Source organism: Arvicanthis niloticus, chromosome 3 (assembly GCF_011762505.2).
Source record: "Arvicanthis niloticus isolate mArvNil1 chromosome 3, mArvNil1.pat.X, whole genome shotgun sequence".
Lineage (NCBI taxonomy): Eukaryota > Metazoa > Chordata > Mammalia > Rodentia > Muridae > Arvicanthis > Arvicanthis niloticus.
The window spans coordinates 51,580,903-51,601,048 of NC_047660.1; the positions used below are offsets into that span (position 1 = coordinate 51,580,903).

General features: G+C 44.7%; 1 protein-coding gene across 3 annotated transcripts in view; it reads left to right on the top strand.

Annotated features, from left to right (window-relative positions):
• Positions 1-20,146, top strand: part of Dock5 (dedicator of cytokinesis 5) — a 188,213-nt gene that overhangs the window by 70,436 nt on the left and 97,631 nt on the right. For 2 of the 3 annotated variants that reach the window (XR_013109304.1, XM_034497595.2), the window contains exons 3-5: positions 775-815; positions 6,649-6,704; positions 8,679-8,775. Coding sequence is in view for 1 of the 3 variants with exons in the window: in XM_034497595.2 (XP_034353486.1) it covers positions 775-815; positions 6,649-6,704; positions 8,679-8,775 (194 nt within the window). In the remaining 2 variants the exon portion in view is untranslated. Of the gene's footprint in view, positions 1-774; positions 816-6,648; positions 6,705-8,678; positions 8,776-13,486; positions 15,457-20,146 lie in introns of those variants that run through there. The other variant, XM_076930800.1, reaches the window with a different exon arrangement.

Here is a 20,146-nt window from a genome sequence, read left to right on the forward strand (position 1 = left end):
CTGTGGGATGGTTCACAGTCTAAGGCAGTGGTTCTGTGGGATGGTTCACAGTCTAAGGCAGTGGTTCTGTGGGATGGTTCACAGTCTAAGGCAGTGGTTCTGTGGGATGGTTCACAGTCTAAGGCAGTGGTTCTGTGGGATGGTTCACAGTCTAAGGCAGTGGTTCTGTGGGATGGTTCACAGTCTAAGGCAGTGGTTCTGTGGGATGGTTCACAGTCTAAGGCAGTGGTTCTGTGGGATGGTTCACAGTCTAAGGCAGTGGTTCTGTGGGATGGTTCACAGTCTAAGGCAGTGGTTCTGTGGGATGGTTCACAGTCTAAGGCAGTGGTTCTGTGGGATGGTTCATAGTCTAAGGCAGTGGTTCTGTGGGATGGTTCACAGTCTAAGGCAGTGGTTCTGTGGGATGGTTCATAGTCTAAGGCAGTGGTTCTGTCTTCCTGATGCTGAGACCCTTTAATACACACAGTTTCTCATGTTGTGGTGACTCCCACCATAAAATTATTTCCATTGCTGCTTCATAACTGTAATGTTACTGTTATAAATCGTAATATAGATGTGTGTGTTTTACTGTGGTCTTATGCAACCCCTGCGAAAGGGGCCAAAGGACTTGTGACCCACAGGTTGAGAGCCACTGTTCCAGGTTTCATTGCTAGTGATCTCTTGGTTTCTAACTCAGGATTGCTGAGAGAACATGTGAATGTATGTTGCTGATGTCTTTTTGTCCTCCCAGAAAACATAACATGCTTTCTGTTCTCCCATCTCTCACCCCCACAGGCTGGTACAGAGGGTATGCTCTCCAGAACAGATCTAAAAAGGTACGCACATGGTTCCGTTTCTTTCTTCCCTCGACTGCCCACTAGTTCTGGGTTGTGCTGTGGGATACCTTTATCTGCTGTCTTCAGAGCTCGCTTGCTTTCTTTTCAATGACTCTTCTTTGAGCTGAAATCAAATACTTGGGCCCCAGTGTCCAAGAGCAATAGGTAAGTTCATGGATGTGTTTCCCAAGCAGCTGATTTGAGAAGGTTTCCTGCTGTCTACCCTTGAAGCTGAATAAGACAGCAGGACAGTAACAGTGCCCTAGGGACCTCTGTCAGGGAGGAAGGGGCAGGGCCCACTTCTCCCTATGTCCTTTACTTCCGTCATACACTGTCAGAACTGAAGGGTCATGTTGCCCCCCACTCATCCCATCAAACCAGAGTGGTGACTTCACACTATGAGGCCCATGGAGCAACTTGGAGTTATTTTAGTAGATTTTAACCAACGTGTAACAGAGAAACAAAGCTGAAAAACAGACGGCTTGTGACACGTTTACTTTGGATATTTATGTTTATCTAGTTTGTGATTTTTATTGCTTTTTTTTTTTTTTTTTTTTTTTGGTATGGTACTGGACTATAACTGAGTTTGTTATGATTCACCACAAGCAGCAGAGTTGGAGAAAGCACTGGCCTGGACGCTCTCTTTTCACAGTGTCGGGGGCAGCTCATCATCAAACTAAGGAACGCCTCCTGGCTGTGTTAATGTGCCCCTGGGTTTGCTGTGGACCCTGTGTCAGCACTTTTCCTTTGATGGTGCCTGTGGGGCCTTGCAATGTGCCAGCACTTTTCTTTTGCAAAAACAGCGTTGATAGGGCTTTATTATTTCACAGTTAGCTGGAGCGCCAATAGTAGAGGGTGAGAAAAACTTGAGTTTATCAGGGCAGAAAGGGTAGAAAAATTCACTGTTCTTACTCTTTGACCATACTGCAAGCCAGACGTAGGGCCATGCAAGTTGGCCAATGAAACCCCTCAGATCTCAGAAGAACATGGAGCCTTCAAACCCCTACCTACTAGCTAGAGGTCACAGAAACCCCAGAGAGTATGGCTGAAGTTGATGACTCTTCAGGCTTAGTGTTTGCACACTTGTGTACACACACACACACACACACACACACACACACACACATTATTTACTTTGACGATCTCATAATCTAACCAAAGAACATTTGCAGTCCCTGTAGGTGCCAAGTCCGCCCTGGGGTATTCCTGCCATGCCCTGGTGGCTGAGCTTTTCTGCCCACAGTCAGAGTCCTGTGCCACATACCATTTCCAACTGAGTTGTTTTGCTTCTTCTCTTGCTGACTTCAGCATCCCTAGTGTTCCAGTAGAGATCAGTGTAGCAGTCAGATGTCTGTCATGATGAGGGTATCATAGGGCTAGATTGAAGGCCCAGGGGGTGGGGCAGAGCAGAGCTGGTGCCCGGCACGCCCACTCCTGCTGTGTGTGGGTTTATCCCTGTCACTAGTTATTTTTGTGGACGCTGTTTTGTTTCCAGAAAACAATAAGAGTTAATGACTGGGCTGGCTAAATGGCTCTGCAGGTGAAAGTACTTGTCTCATACCCAGTGACCTGTGAGATCAATCCTGGGATTTCACACTGGAAGGAGAGAACCAACCTCTGAAAGTTGTCCTCTGACCTCCACCAGAGTTCCGTGCCCCACCCCCATTGCCCACAAGTTAACAACTTTGTGCTCTGAGTTTGTGAGAAACAAAGACCACCCAGGTCACTTCATCCTCAGACCTTTCCTCTTTTAATTTAATATGGAAAAAAGTGAACAGAGAACTTTTTCAGACAAATCCTATGAAACATCAAGAACAGCTGGGGGGGGTGTGTGTGTGTGGAGGGGCACACCTGTCATCCCAGCTACTTAGGAGATTGAGGCAAGTTTCAGGCCAGCTTGAGTAACTTAGTGATATCCTGTCTCCAAATCATTTGAATGGTAGACACTACCTAGCGTACAAGAGGCCCAGAGTTTGATTTTACCACCATCTCCATTACAATAACGACGACAACAGAACCAACCACCATACCAAGTAGGTACTGTTAAAACATGTCTCAAGACCTTCACCCTACAGAAGGATTTGTTCCAGTGTGGAAGACCTCGGCTTCTAAGGCATTCTGTGCTTTGCAGTATGTCTACATCCCTCTAGCTAGTGGTGCCTGCCACCACTAATTGGAATACTATGTTCCAAGGAGTCTGATTGGAATACGAAATGGTCCAGTTAGCATCACCTGAGCCATGTGTGTCTGTCATATTCCTGGGAGTTTTGTTTTTGTTCTTAGTTAAAATGTTCTTTAAAACCTGTAAGCTTAAAAGCTTCACCTTCTGGAGAAAACTATTTCAGTAAGAACTCCTCTGTCCTTTGTTTAAAAAACAAAAAACAAAAAACAAAAAAAACATGAGCCCAGGTGTGATGGCCCACACCTTTAATCCCAGCACTCAGGAAGCAGAGGCAGGCGGATCTCTGAGTGTGAGGTCAGCCTGGTCTATAGAGCTAGTTCCAGGACAACCAGGACTACACAGAGAAACCCTGCCTTGGGCAGGGTGGGGAGACATGAATAATTTGATTGTATATTGATGAGTTCTGATTTTTTTAAAAACTAATTATCTTGCCATGTGGAGATCCAAGAAACAAAGATGTAATTAAAGGCATCAGCCTTGAATTTTGCTGGGTTTGTGACACCCCTTAGTTATGAGATGCAGCCTGATAGAAATGCTGTCCTGTGCTGGTCCCTCCTTTTCCTGCCTTAAGGGAAGAGCTATTTGAAAGGCCTATTGTTTTTGTGGAAATTATTGGTGTCAGTTGTAAGCCAACCTAGCCATTTGGAGCGGTGATAAAAGGAAGCTGGTGGCCTTACAAACTGAAGACTGGAGCCTTGAAGAAATTCATCCTTAATCCTGGCAGGATCGTGGTGCAGGGACAGGATAACGTCGGGAAGATAATTAGTTGAAATAAAATAGAATCATTTTATTCGAGTGAGTAGGTTGCATTGAGAAAGGAAAGGCAGAACTGAGAGATGGGCTGCATATTGGAAATGTGAGACCCAGGTTGGCTCTGGCTTTAGGAGAGAAACCAGATGATTATAAATGGCCTAGTGCCACCACGACACGATGATGCTGCAGATGACAGCACAGAGGGATGACAAAACGCATGAGCTCTGGATGTCAGCACCTTCATGCCTGAGTACTTGTCTGCAGCGGCCAGCATCAGGCTAAGTCATCATTGGCGTAGGTTTCCGAGCACCTCTGGCTTGGCTGGCTCCCAGGGATTCGCAGGGACCAGTCACCAGACTAGGAATTCAGCAGGGATTAGCAGTGTTACATTTGGGGGAGAAACATTTACATTACATTTGTTTGGGAGAAACAAAGAATACCCAGGTCATTTAGTTCACAGGCCTTCCCTTTCTTAATATGTAAAAAAGTGAACAGAAAACTCTCTTAGACAAATCATATAAACCATCCAGAACAGCTGGGCCCAGCAGTGCACACCTGTCATCCGAGCTACTTCGGAGACCAAGGAAAGTTCAGTTAAAACCTCCCACGTATCCTGTCTCAGAGCTACACACCTAGCCTCAGCAATGTCGCATAGTGCATCCATTTATGTTGTGTCTGTGCATGTGTGCGTGTGCACATGCACACTCATGAGCCATAGCCCGAAGGTGGAGGACAGAGGACAACTTGGAGGAATCAGTTCTCTCCTTCAACCATGTGGGTCCTGGGGTTCAAACTCAGGTTGTCAGGCCTGGCAGCCAAAACGTTTACCCACTGAGCCAGCTTGTTAGCCCATAGTTACTATGCCTACCCAACCCTTTTCATGAGTTCTTCACTTGTTGATTGTGAAAGACTAGGTGACATACAGTTTACTGTTATATTCATGTATGCACATGCATGGCTGTGGAAGCCAGGGTGTATGGCCTCAGTATGTGTTTTTTAGGTGTCACCCACCATGATGTATTCTGAGACAAGTTCTCTCACTCTCCTGGAACTCACTGCTCCAGCTAGGCTGGCTGGCCACCAAGCCCTGCCTCCCTAGCTCTGAGATGACCAGCTTGACCATCATGTGAAGATATATTTGAGGGCTGGGATTATACTCAAGTCCTCATGTTGGTTACCAAGCAACCTATCTCTCTAGCTCCAGTTTCATACATTGTATATGCACCGAGGTACCACTGTGCCCCACGAATAGAGGCAAGCATTGTGTGTCAGTGAAGGGGTTTTTAAATTTAAAATATGACTGCTTCCTGATAATTTCAGTAGGAAGAAGACATTTAAAAGCCATCAATTAAACATCTTAAAGCTGAGAATAAAAACATAGAGGTATTACACATGAAAGTTCTGTAATTGGGCAGATACTTAAATGGGCAAGGTGGTGAGCAAGCATTCAATCATGGATTGACTAAGCATTTTGAAAACAAATACAGCCCAGTACACGCAAATCCCTTGTAAGAGTGTCTGATATGTGAAGGTGATGACTAATTATTCTCACTCTCTCCCTGTCACCATCAGAGTTATTCCTCTGTCAGGTATCAACAGTGGCCTCGTGGCTTCAGTGTGACGTTGAATTTGTGTTTGATTGTTGCTTACTCTCTCCCTGTATCCCAATTACTCTGTATCCTGTGCACTTGAAGAAACTCAAGGTCACCTTATCTGTGTGTGTGGTGTTAGTCTCTTCAATGGAGAGACCTGACAGTGCCTTCTCACTAATGTGTCACCCTGTCTAGCTGAAGAGATGGGGCCTTTGCTTCTGCCTAAAGCAGTTGCAGGATCCCCTTTGTCATCCCCGTGCCACCACGAGGTCAGCTTAATCCCTAATGTTCTGGCCATTCAATTTTTTGTTGGCAAAGGAAGAAAAAAGAGAAAGTATTGCATAGACAAATGCAGTACATGAGACTGGCCACAGGGGCAGCTGCTGTCTGAGTTCACTGGTTCCTTGTCCCATTGAAGATGACAGGGTGTATGCACATTTTGAACTATGGTCCTGTGGACTGTGGGCTATCTCCACTACCACCTGTGTGGTCAGCAATCCTTGGCATGATGTCCACTGAGAGCATGCCAGCCCTTTCATGAGCAAGGCTAGGAGTAATCGAGCCCAGATGCCAGCTGGTTCATCTGCTCTGCCACGTAAGCTCTTCTAAAGCAAAACCCAGCATCTCCTCCGCTACATGGCTTCATGACAGCATTGCACAATGAGGCATGAACTTTTGGTATTCAAGAGAACGCATGTGGATGGTTCCTGCCTACTGAGAAATCTCTTCCTTCCGGCAGCTCTCTGGTTCCCACCCAGTGGTTTTCAGCCCTTCCCTGGGACTTTTTTGTACTTTCTCTAGTGAGCAGTGTCACCATCCTGATGTACAAATGCCTCTTGGGGTTATAAAGTGGAGAACCAATGGAGACTATGCAATGATGAAGTGGTCAGGTAGCTAAAAATACTGTGCAGTCGGTCTTCAGTGAAGGTACTGACAGGTAGGACGTTAAAGCGTGAGCTGCTCCGTCTCACTCACGATGCAAGGCACCTTAATGGATGCACCGTGGCTCGTGGGCTCTGTACAGATTCTAGGTTCTCAGTATTACGCTCCTTGCCATTGTTGGGTCTCTGAGTTGATGGGACATTTGGACTCTTAATTTTCAAAACATCCTGTACATCCTGATCCCAAATCTTAATTTCCGTTGCTTCAGTGTTTCCATCCTTCCTCTGTGGGAATGTAGTTGGTCCTTATAAGTGACCAACTCAGTTGGGAATTTTCTTTTGTCAAGTTTTTCAAAGCCCACCTTTCAGTATTCATGTTCTTGACTGTTTTTAATATCCGTATAATGAGACTTCTCTCTCCATAGGGCATTTTTCCTGAAACGTACATCCATTTGAAGGAGGCAACCGTGGAAGATGGAGGGTAAGTTCCCATGCAGGAAGACCACTAAAGTGATGGAGATGTAAGATGACCATGAAAGAATGGCCTACACCCATTGATATCTTTCTCCTCTCATTGATTTCACTTGCCTCATAGAATTCCCCCCTCTGCCTTCTCTTTCTGGACTTGTTCCTTCTTGACACCCTTCCCCAGAATAGCAAAGACAACAGTGATGAACTCTGAGGGCTTTCCTCTCAGAGTTGCTAATTACTCACTGGGTACATGAGTGTGAGACCATGTGGACATCTAGGGAGGCAGGACATCAGTCTGTCCCCCTCAGCTCTGAACCTTGGATACATCATGTAGTTGCAAGTACACCTTGGAAATTTTACAGCTTCCTGAAGGAAGACACTGATGATGCGCTTGGTGTGAGATGCTAGCAGTGCGTGGGAACGTGCTGTATAGACAACATCAATTCAGTTTGAGGACTTATTTCTTGTCCGTGTCATCTTTCCTGCAAAGCACGGACTCCGTGGCGCCTGAGAAAAACAGAACACTGAAAACAGGAAGAGAGAATTAAGAAGTCAAGCTCGATCCCATGGCTGGTGCCAGAGAGGCTGTCCCAGAATCCTGGAACCTCTGAACTAGATGAACATTACTGAGAAGTTCCAAAACTTGGCGCCCACATTTTAAGACAAGAGGTAGAGACGTGGTCAAGTCCTCACGGGTCTTCCACAGTAGACCCAGCACGTTGAATATTCTCCTCCACCTCTTCAAGGAATCCTCTTCCCAGTGGGCCATTTCTGGGCAGCCACAGAGTGTCACTTGTAAAGGCAAAGTAAAAGTCCTGTTCTAACTGGATCTGCCAGATGAAAAGCAGGATGCCCAGTTTACTCTGTTACTGAGTCAGCAAATACAGATGTTCCTGAGCTTGTGATTACATCATTATAAACTCTCCAGGGTTGAAAATTTCACAAGCCAGTGTCACAGGCAAGCTCATCATTTTACGCAATTAATATATGCTAATAAGAAAGGACAACAAGAAATGCATTTATTTCACCTAAATTATGAAACATAGCCTAGCCCGGCTACCTCCAGTATACTCAGAACATTTATATCAGCTGACAGTTGTGCAGAATCATCTAACACGAGGCCTATTGGAGGATAGAGTAGTGTGTATCTCATGTAGTGGGTTCAACACTGTGCTGAAAGTAAAAAAGCCAATATCTGTGAGTATACACATTGCAGTCATCTTCAGGTTGCAAAATCAACCTCCCCCCCCCCCAAGTCAGGGACTGCTTGCAGTTTTCCATAGTTAGCATGTAAGAAATGTTTCACGAGTCACATTTGCATGAATATATTGTCTTATTCGACTTGAAGCTTACATCCAGCTACATCTGTTTGCACTGTCACCTGGTGGTCCTACCGCTCTCCCCTGTGTGTTTGCATATCCTTGCTAACTTTCTCCTATTGATGAATGTAGGAACATGGTGGGGGGATTCATGTGAGTAAGTACAGTTCCGCCTCATATGAGTGAGGATGTTGGTTTGTCTCCATTTGCTGTGCCGGGGAGCAGTAGGTGAGAAGAAACCCCCATTCTTTCCAGAGGAGGGCATGGATCAGTCCTCAGGGGACTGGGTGAAGTCATGTGCCACTTACCTCTCTATAGAATGAAGCAGCTGCCAGATGGAACCAGCTAATAATCTGGCTTGGTTGTTGGCAGTTTCAGAGAGGATCAACAGGAGGAAGTAGAGTCTGGGCTTAGCCTGTGCCATGCAAAAACTTAGTTCTGTAGACCATGCTGCTTTCAGTTCCTGGCTTTATTTATTTATTTATTTAGCTCATGTTTACCTGTGTTAAGTTCTCTAAAGTAGATGCCCCCCCCTCCAGAGGCAGATTGGTTTATTTCAAACCACAGCTGCCATGTTCCTACATTGGATTGTCAAGAGTGTGGTGGTCAGGAAAGGCAGTTCCTATCATGTGCAGTAAAGTGTGCATCCTTTTGGTTCCCTGTAGGCAGCATGAGACCGTGATTCCTGGGGAGTTGCCCCTGGTTCAAGAGCTCACGAACACACTACGAGAATGGGCCGTCATCTGGCGCAAGCTCTATGTGGTAAGCTTTCCCTGCTGCTCCCCTGGTGGTGGCCTTGGGTGTCATTTCTGGATGCTCAGTCTGATTGTTGGGCTGCAGAGCCATCTTCTGCGTTGAATTGAGTGAGCCTTCCCTGGAGCTCACAATGCTGGAAGCCATCCGATTCTCATTTCCCCAGAGTTGGGCCACTGATGATGGGATTGTGGAGGGAAGTGAGTGTAATCATTTATTTAGTCTTCTGAATGTGAGTGTGATCAAAAGTGAGTTATAACTTCCAATACTTGCCCAGGCCTTCTTGAGTACCTCAAACCATGAAGCCTCACAACATTGCTATAAAGAAGATGCAATTATAACTATTAATATTCTAGCAGGAACATCACCAAGGTCTGTCAGATGATTCTGGGCCAGAAGGCTGAAGATTTGATGCTCCAACGTTCGGTAATATAGGGGCTTTTCAGGTGTTCAGAGGTCTCTATAAATTGGCTAAGTTTTAGAAGCTATGCTTTGTGCTTCCCACAATTATAGTTAACTCAGTCATTCTGGATTTCTGATGGGGTTGAAAACTTATAGCTATTTACTGTAAGAGAAAAGATTTGAGTGGATGGTCGTCAGCTGACATTCATCCTAAAGCCAGGTTCAGAACTAAATGTTTTAGTTAGGATAGATGACAGAGGTGCTGGTTAGTCAACAAAATAATGGACTGGGTATTAGGACTATCTTGTACCTCACTGGTACAAATTGGCATAATTATGCTCTAATTGTATTTTGAGAGAAAAGTTTCATTTTAACAGGAAGGGTGATGTGTAGGAGGAGCTAAGGTAGGAGGAGTACTGAGAGGAAGAAAAGGAGTAAAAAGAGGAGAAGAAGGATAGGAGAAGCTAGGTGATGAAAGAGAGAAAGAGGGGGAGACAGGGAGGCAGATATTCATGTATCTCCACCAGTCAAAGATAGTTGTTATATCTAGGTTGGTCAGTGGGTTACACCTCTGATTGAACAATTCCAAACTTATAACACTTATGATTAACATTATTTTTAAAAAATGTATAAATGCAAAAAGGAAAAGGGGGCATGGGATAGGGGCTTTCTAAGGGGGGGGAATGGGGAAAGGGGATGGCATCTGAAGTGTAAATAAAATATCTAATAAAAAAATATTCTAGCAGGAAGCTGAGGCACTTGCTGTTAGCATCTTCATGTATGCCACAAAAAAAAAAAAATGACATTTATAAATATCTCAGCTTCTGAGGGGCATTCTTAACCATGACCATTGGGCCATAAGACTCAGGACCATATATAGTGTTAGGCTGAGATCTGGCTTATCTCAGTATTGTCTGTTCTCACACTGGTTTGCCCTCAGAATGCTAATGTAAATGCTAGTTCACTGGGAAATCACATAGGCACCAGAACATCCTCTGTATGACACCCATAATCATTTGCATAATCATTTGTGTAAGCATTTACAACCAGGAGTCTGTGGTTTAAACATAATCTGTCCCTTCTGAAGTTGATGTTAGAATTTTATCCATTGTAGGGCATTAAGAGGATCTAGACCAGGACCAAAAGATGGCTCATCAAGAAAAGGCACTTTCGTCCATGCCTAGAAACTTGAGTTGGCTCCTCTGGACTCACATGATGCAAAGAGAGAAGAACCAACTTCCATAAGTTGTCCTCTGACCCCACATATACATTCGGAAATCTTCAAAGAGTGGAAATTTAATCTATTTGTAGTGTTTAGAGAAGACCTGGGATGGGGGGTAACTAGGAGGCTATAAGAATATTAATGTGTAGGCTCATGGTGGAATACCAGTTGCTTCATAGGAAGAGGGAGAAAGAGCAGAAGACACATATACAAACTGTGTCTCACCTAGAAAGCCATTGTCACATTAGCTCCTCAGGTTTGCTCTAAAACTGAGGCAAAAGGCATGTTTTCTTTAAACACACCCACCCTGTTATGCTAGGACTAGAGCCTGGGACTCCCAGCATTTAGCATCATCAGACTAGAAATGGCTCTTTTGCACATGCACAAGATGCTTAAAGTTCATTGCCAGCATGGCGGCCTCTCCTTCAGTGTAGGAAACTTTTTCCTTAACCCCGAAGCCCACAGACCATTTTCTAATGTTGCTTCACTGGAGAGATTGTTGGTGAACACCAGTGGGTCTCACCTATGTAGGGGATTTCCAGGCTTCTGTGGGTGACCAGGAAATCATGTGGTGAGCAAAGTATATTCTCTGATTAGACGTGTAAACGGGTACATGGCATTGTAGGCTAGAGAGCAGCCATTACCTTTTCTTTATGTGATCAGTCTTACTAAGTCACAGTGATATCCCCCTTCTTGTTCCTGTGTCGTGAGGCAGTAACCAACCTCATTCCAGCATCAGCAGTTAGAGTTCAGGGCTGTGTATTCCAGGATGAGTCATAGCCTTAGCAACCACCAGCCCTTTGTGTGGACAGCATGCTGTATCTCTGTCTACCCACCCTTCAAAGCCTCATTTGTGTCCTTTCCTCTTCATGACGTATCTTCTAAACAAACTCACCCTTAATGTTCTCATCTTGACCTCCCAAACACTTAGCTGCTGCATGCATGGTCTGGCCCTTGGGACTCTATGCCCATATTGAAGGTGATCTTTTGATCTCTTCAGACTTGGTTGATGAGAGCACTGAGTCTGAGCCCCTAAATCATGCACTCTGGGAGGGGAAGGATACAGCTGTCATCCCTGTGGCCGCCATTGATTAACTTGTACGTACGCTGAGAGCACTCTGGTTCTGGTTAATTGATTGTTGAGTGGTGGGTATAGCAGGGTTGATGGGTGAGAAATGGCGGTGGACATAGGTTTGTTCCTTAATGTTCTTTCTGGAAGTTGTTGAGTAAAGAAATGAATCAGGTAAGTACAGGCTAAGTGTTCTGCATGGTCTGTGTTCTGATGTTGTAATGAAATACCTTACATCATAGTCCTGGAGGCTCAAGGATCTGACCATGGAAGTGGGCTTAACCCCAGTGGGTGCCTTGTGGTGGATTGTCTAGCAGGAGCGTGTGTGAAAGGATGCTCCACACCACATAACAAGACAGCTGAGCATGGAGCGCATTGTTTGCATGAGAACCCTCTCATGATGACTAATGTGGGTGATGCTTCCAGTACTCCCGTGTCAATCTCCATTCTTTAGGAATGGAGGCCATACTGGAGGCCAGCTATCCAACACATGGCCCTAACTGTATCACAGGTAAACCATAGGCATTCCTAATCTAAGATTCAAGCACCCGAAATACTCAAAAATCCATAGTGTTTTGAGCACATTCATGATAACACATGTGGAAAAGTCTACCCCATCCCTGATCTCATCCGTGAAGCTTTCTGTCTGTATAAAAATCCATCTTGAGGCTGCTGTCGAAGGCACAGACAAATTTCATATTTAGACTTAAGTGCCATCCCTAAGAAATCTCATTCGGTTTATCTAAATATTTCTTTAAAATATTGAAGAAAAAAAAAAAAAAAACCTTCTTAGCCCAAGCATTTTGAATTATCGGTTCTTACCCTGTACTGTGGAAGGAGTTTTTGTTATTGTTTGTGCCATATGTAAGTACTGTATGAAGAAAGGCCTATCTATGCTCTCTGTAATAGACATCATTGGTCATCTTCCTCACTGTGTCCTCTCTGCATCTACGAGTCATCAAGACTGGTTTTCTAAGGAAAAGAACTAAGATGGGGCTAGGAGTGTAGCTCAGTAGTAGAGTGTTTGTCCTGGTGTGCCCAGGGTTCTGTATCCAGACAGACAGACAGACAGACAGTCACACACACTGGCGAACACACGTACACGCATGCGGACGCACACATGTGCACACAAACATGCACACACCCACACATATACACACAGATAAACATATACAGAAAGAGAGAGAGAGAGAGAAAAAGAGGGGGTAAGACTGAGGAAATATGTCCTGAGTACTTGTGCTATCTGCACCCCACCCCGTTAGTTGCAGGGCAATGAACTGATAAGTAATTTTGAGCATTTTCTTTGTGAGTCCCCCCCCCATTTAATAGCAGAATCGAGTTTTTAAGTGCAAAGCCTAGTGAATTAATTGATTTTTCTTTTTAATTCCCTCTCAGAGGACAGCGCATTTTTTCATCTTAGACATCTGAGGAGTTAGCTGCTACTGATTGGCTGTGAAAGGTGTTGACGGTGGGTGGAGCTTTGCCGTTGTCTGGGCTGAGGCCTGATTGTGCTCTTGATACCTGCTTATCCACTAAGGAGTAGTCCACATAGAAGGAGTTTGTTGCTAATCACCTCCAGCCCCCCTGCCCCGCCCCTGCCAATGCCCCTTTCCCAATGCATTGACAGTTCACCTCAGGCACAATTTCTGATTTTCTTTCTCATGTTAAAGTAACAAACCTCAAATACGGTGTTTCACGGGAAGTATTAAAAGGAAAGAAACCCTCGAATCTTAATCTAGTTTCTAAATCTGTCTTCCCGGATGTACGTCTTACTATTTGTTTTGGATTCTGCCCCTGTGTTCCTTTATCTATGTAAACATAATAAATTTGGGCTCTGCCAGCATACATTAGTACATTAACATGCCCACCTCTTTCTTCCCATAGATGAGTTTTTTAGTTCTTGATTGTAGCTAGGGATTATACTCAGGCCTCTGTGTACATTAGGCAAGGTCACTACCATCAGATCACATCTGATTTGTGGAATGGGATTCCATTCACAAATTTTAAACAGGTATTCTGAGTGACCTTCTTCTGTTATTCTGTTAACCACCTCTAGGGTGCCCTAGTAACTGTGTATTTCTAAATATGCTTCCTGCTTCTGTTCTTTTCTGTCCAATTTCATTAGAAATTTACATTTTGAGGCAGAGTTTTCTAGAGAGATAAGTGCAATCAACTAACCAATTTGAGCCTAGCCCTGAGTTGCTGTATTATTCAAGAAAGAAAAGGTGTTTTTCTCCTGGTTTTAGCAATGGTGTAGCGTAAAATCCTCAGATATATGTCACAATGGGGAGGGAGACTGTCTACACTGAGGAGAGGGGAAGCTTACTTGGGAGACTGTCCATACTGAAGAGAGGGGGCCCCTCACCCAGAGTGGAAAGAGGAGAGGCTCCCTGTCCCCATGAGCTTCCTTCATGGTACCTCTTCTCTCAGGAGAGTATTGTTATTGATTTTATTTCAGCTATCTTTTCTGGTGGGTGTTGACCTTATGCTATGGGGAGGAAACAAACTATAGGAGACAAACACTGGCCTATTAGCTGGGAAAGGGCGTGTCCACTGCATGCCCTGCCCTAACTAGCTCCAAGATCTTAAGCAGAGACTCCAAACTTCTGAAGGATTTTGACACCTTATAAAAGTGACACAGAATATCATTCCCTATCTGAGTATGTATTTTCGTATCTGAGCTTCACAAAGCTATGAGAAGAACATGGAAAGGAACCGTTGCTAAAGAGTCATCCAGCGTGCAGATAATCAGTCAAGGCCTCCACTGGTGGAGACCTGTGGCGGTTGATACTGCCCCATTTGGAAGCAGCAGCCACAGTGGATGCCCTCCCACTGGACAACCTTGACTCAGAGCTGCCATCTCTCCCAGCTGTGGCTGCCAGGAATATGGGAGCCGCTTTCTGTGTGCCACACTTATCCAAGGCCGCTGCCTTTCTCTCCTGTAATCATCTTGGGCAGAGTGGCCTTGAGCACTTGGGGAGCAAGCTGCTGTAGATAGCAAGCCTTGTTGGTTGATGCTCAAGTCCAGGAGGCACAGACGTTTCCAGCATGTAGAGTGCACATTCACAGCAGTTCCTGGGAAGCTTAGCCTGCAGAACCGCCGCCCCTTGGTCAGAGTCAGTCATTGGGTGTTTCCAGGTCTCGATCAGGGAGGTCACTTGGTGATAGGCCAAGGCAGTAGACACTGGGGCTGGACAGACCAAGCAGTTCTTAGAGGGCTCTCTCCCTCACTGAATCTATTTTTTTACATTCAGAAAAATCTACAAACCTAATAATAGCCACTGAACACAAACTGCCCTTTAATAGAAACGAGCATAAATTTGGAAGACTGGTATCAGATCTTTCCAGTTTAAGAAAAGTCCTTGATCTCCCCGGACTCATCTCCTCCCCTAAAATTGAAATTAGGTATTATGCAAGTCTTGAACATTTACTGTGAGAAGTTCACCCAAGCTGGTCCAAGCTAGACCCAGTTAGGTTTGCACTCCAGAAAAGTCTCAAGCTTCTGATCCTCCTGCCTCAGCCTCTTGAATGTTTGGATTATAGGTATGTACCACTATACCTGACTATACATTTTTTTTTTTAAAGGTTTGCCTTTAAAGGTGTGTGCTCATGTGTATGTGTGGACATGTGAACATGGAAGCCTGTGGAGATCAGAGGGTTTTATCTACCCACCCTGGAGTCACAGGGAGTAGCTATGGAACTCTTGACATGGGTGCTGGGAACTGAATTAGGATCTTCTGCAAGAGCTTGGTCTGCTGAGCCATCTGTCTAGCCTTTACCTTTTGAATATAAACAGCCATACATTTCAAGTCATGGGGATGATATTTTCTCAATTGAAAGCCACCAAGCCAGACTGTATTGTGGTAACAGTGTTTTTGAACACAGGACTGTTGGAAATTTGATTGTCATAAGCAAACCGTCCACCATCGTTCTCAGTGAGGTGCAGCCCAATGCCTCTCTCCTCTTCTTGCTGGAAGTCCAGTGAAGTTTTTGTGAGGTAATCGGCTCTTTCTATAAGTTTTGGAGCTGGTGTATATTCCTGCTTCCTGATGAAAGGGAAGAACCTGGTGACAAGAGTGGTTAATACACACAGTGGAATCGGGGAGTTTAAGTATTAACATGTATTCCTAAGAAAAACGGATCTTCATTTCAAAGTTGCTCCAAAATAAACCCTTGTACCTGCTTTAGTTTTGGAGGATTGTGGAATAGAGAGGTGGGGTAGGGAAGGTGTAGGGCACTCTGAGTCACTCTTTCTTCCTGTTGCCACACCCATGGTTGGCTGTACATCTAGGTAGATGAAAGCTGCCTCTGAGCAGCCAGTCACCCACAGGCTGCCGCAGCACACTCTAACGTACAGTTTAGCTGGCCTCCCTTTGGTCTGCTGCTGAAACAGATTTCCTCTTCAGGCGGGACGTGATCTCTAAATTACAAGCTCTGCTTTTATATGGCTTTGTCAAGAAACAGGATGTGACATGGAGATGCTGGAATGTTTTTCTTAAAAACCAAAACTTCTCCAGGCAGGCAAAACTTTTCTGGGGTGGGAAGAGGAAGTAAGGATGAGTAGAAGCCACGGCTGGACCACCAGGTGTCACTCATACTGGACCCAGGAGTTAACAGCTACATGGAAAAGACTTCTGAGATTATTGCAAAGCTCCATCCTCAGGGAGAATTTGTATAATTCCTACTGAGTTTGTGCAGAACAAGGCAAAGAAGTGAGACAGCCATAAGCAGCCAATCAGGAAGTTGTTTTATAGGATGAATTGAGTTGAACAGGACTGTCATAGACTGGGAGATGTCTTTGGGCAGGGATCTTTGCCCAAAGTCACATAGTAAATTAACGATAGAATTAGAAACAGAAGTCAAATTTCCATATGTTCCCCTTTTCATAAAACCCATGAAAGAGGAGGGAGAGGAAGTGAGTACAATTTGTTTCCCTCCCTCCTTCTCTTCCTCCTCCTTCTTCCTCTTCCTCTTCTTCTCCTTTTCCTTCTCCTTCTCTTTTTTCTCCTCTTCCTCTTCTCCCTCATTCTTCTCTTCCTCCTCCTCTTTCTCCTCTTCTTCCTCATCCTCTTCCTCCTTCTCCTTTTTTCTTCTCCTCCTTCTCTCCCTCCCATCCTCCTCCTCCTCCTCTTCCTCCTCCTCTTCCTCCTCCTCTTCTTCCTTCTTCTCCTTTTTTTCTTCTCCTTCTCCTCCTCTCCCTCCCTTCCTCCTCTTCCTCCTCCTTCTCCTCTTCCTCCTCTTCTTCTTCCTCCTCCTTCTCCTCCTCCTCCTCTTCATCTTCCTCCTTCTCCTCTTCCTCCTCCTCCTCCTCTTTTTCCTCTTCCTCCTTCTCCTCTTCCTCCTCCTCCTCTTCTTCTTCCTCCTTCTCCTCTTCCTCCTTCTCCTCCTCTTTTTCCTCTTCCTCTTCCTCCTTCTCCTCTTCCTCCTCCTCTTCCTTCTTTTTCTTCTCCTTCTTCTTCTTTCTCCCCTGGCACCCAATCAATCAATGTCATGATCTGAACAGCCTCCAAATTTCTGAAACACTCCCTGGGTGACTTCTACATTCCTATCACCGTGGGAGGCAAAGCTGTCTTTTCTAGTAACTTTGTTTTTAGTCTCCAGAAGTTCTAACAAAGAAGGAAAAAAAAGATAAATATCTGGATTGCAAACACACCAAGTGAGATACAGGGATATCCGTAGTGTCTGATAGAAAACAGCATCTGTGGTGTGTTCTGTAGGGGTGACTGTTCTTCACTCAAATTCGAACTGGACTGTTGCTTTGAAAGTTCAAGCTGTCAGATTTGTTCCCAAGTTCCCACTATACCCCAGGATTGTGCCGACGTTTGCAGCGAAGGTCAAAAAAAATTAATGTTGTGACAATGGCTGATGATGCAGAAAAGACTAACCTGTGAAGACTGACTAGAGAGAGTAGAGGAGAAGATCTGCAAAGGGCAGGCCTGGGCTATGTAGGCTGTAGGAACCAGAGGCCAGGAAGGAGAGCCTGTTAGTCCATTTTCTGCTCCTAGCACAAAACACTTGAGCTCAGGTGCTGTTTAAAGGGAAAAGGTTTGTCTTGCTCTCAGCTTTGGAAGCCGAACATTCAGGGTCAGACACCTACATTTGTACATCCCTCTTGCCCAGTCATATCAACGAAGGTCCTATGCAAGGAGGATCCCTCACAGGGAGGCAGGAGTGATTTGGAGCCTAGGTCCACAGTCTTTCCTAACAGCCCAATCAAGGACGAGCAAACTGTCCTCCACCTTAGCCAGAGAGCTGTCTTCTGTCAGCAATTAGTCAGAGCTGAGAGTAAGGCAGTCATTGAGAGCTCACTCTAAATGAGGCATCTATATTTTAGTATAGATTTATATCTAAGTCTATACTATCCTGTACTCTTATCTAAACTATATCATACATACATACACACACACACACACACACACACACACCCTGCCCCCTACTCCCATTGCCAGTAGGCTCAGGGAACATCATCCTGTTAAAGGGAGCAGAGAGAATCTAAGAAGGGAGAGGAGTATGTGAACTGCTGCCTTCTGGATGTGCTACAGCCATTGCGTTCAGGAACTCACAGCAGCTGTGTCCACTTGCCCCAAACCTACACAAGATCAAGCCAGCAGCATTGCTCAGCAATCTGTGTTACCTGGACTAGGTGGGTTTACAAATCACCAAAAATCATGAAGGTGGGAAGGATATACTTGAGACGTACTGTATATGTGTATGAAATTATCAAAGAATACATAGGATTTCTTTTTTAAAGAACTGGCTTAGTCCAGGAGGCCAACTTTAATCCCCTCCACTGAGCTGCACCCCTCTGTGGTTTAATTACCTCCTCCTGGGCCATTCATAAAGTCAGTCATAGACATCATGGATCTACAGACCACACCTCCAGCCCAGGACCCCTTGGGGAAAACAAACTATATCCAAACCACTGAAGAGGGCAACAGAAGAGACACAGAAGAATGTATGTAACAGACCCATTCTACTTGGGAGTGCTAGATCTTCCTCTGCCCTCACATGCTTACCCCCCAAATGCATGAGGTGTCTGAGGAGTGGGGTGGGGGGGGTCATCTAGGATGTAGACAGCCTAGCTCAGAGCAGTCAGAACAAAGCCCACTTCCTTGAAGTAAGTGGGGTAGGGGGAGCTAACTTCCTTTGGCCTGTTCCAGCTTGTCTATTGAGAACGAATTTGGCACAGTGAGCAGGAGAATAATGACTGTCTTCATCCTTCTTTGGGGGAAGGACTTGTCAAACAAGGCTGATATGGACAGGCAATAATTAAATTGCCTTGGATAGCGTCTGATATAATTGAGACCAAGAACTTGTGAACATGAACCCCAAACAAAGCACCACCTCATGCCAAGGATTCCCTGGGCCCCTTGAATCCTTTCTGTCTCAGAGTATGGAAATTAATACTTGAATTACAGTTAGAAGATGCTAAAAAGCTACAGGAGTCAGGAGTCACAGGAAAGAAAAAAAATATCCTTTTACTGTCTAGCAGTTCTGAAAGGCAAAGTCTACAGATTTAATTCCTCCTCCTCCCCTCCTCAGTTTGTAATACAATGCAATGGGAACATTCTATGCAGAATTGAACTGAAAAGGCAGGGGTTTTACCCCCACGGATTAAAGGCATGATCTTTCCATATCTCTTTGTGCTTTCCTAAGGCCTGGCTCTGGAGGTTGCACAAATATGTAAATGCCTTCCTGGTTGAAACTGGAATTGCCTTAATTGTGAAGATCTGTGATGTAAATAAAGCCCCTTGAGAACACAGATAAATGGGTACCTCCTCCTTCTCCTTTGTGTTCCCATGAACTTTGAACTTGTTTAGAATTTTTATCAAAAGTTACTAATCTTATCCTTGCCTCTTACTGCCACACCTGTGGGTCCAGGCCTCTTCCTTACAGACCTATGCTTTGTTCAGAAATACCTTGGATGTTTTCAGGTCTGTTCTGGCTGGTGTCTTTGCCTGGGAATCTGTTCTTGGAATTGTCAGAGTAGACCAAACAAGAGGTAAACAGTGGCAGCCATTAAAACATACTCTTGTTGTGTTTCCACCTAGCCCTTGTCTTCTCCACCTCTCCATTCCCCCCCCCCCAATCTGTCTGTCTGTCTATGTCTTCTCTATGAAATGGAGCAGTTAACTATAATTACTTAAACATTATTGAACTCTTCTAATAGTTGACACACAACCACTGAGTTGTAAATGAACTTCAGAACTACAAAGTCCCATAACAGTATCATAACTTTTACCTACAAACAAGGAAACACTAGCATCATAGGCCATAAGTAATGAGTGGTACTGTACACATTTTTATTTGATACATTTCAAATATGGCATACTTTTCCTGATTGTCTAAGGTGGCCCCCTCCACCATGCATATTTATTGTACTTTTTCTTTGCAGATGGGAGTCTCACTGTGTAGTCATGGCTGGCCTTGAACTCACAGAGATACTCTTTCCTCCACCTCCCTAGTGCTGGGGTAAAAGGTGTGCACCACTATATACAGCTTGTTCAATTTTTTCTTTGAATTATTTCCTTTTTCCTACTTTTCATAATCTGAAATTATCTCGTGTGTATAGATATAATAACATAAGCACAGACTGTAGATAACTCAGCAATAAGAGTTCTTTTCTAGGCCTTAAGTTCAATCCTAGTGCTGCTGGGAAAAGCAATCACATAGTACATGGTAAGTAC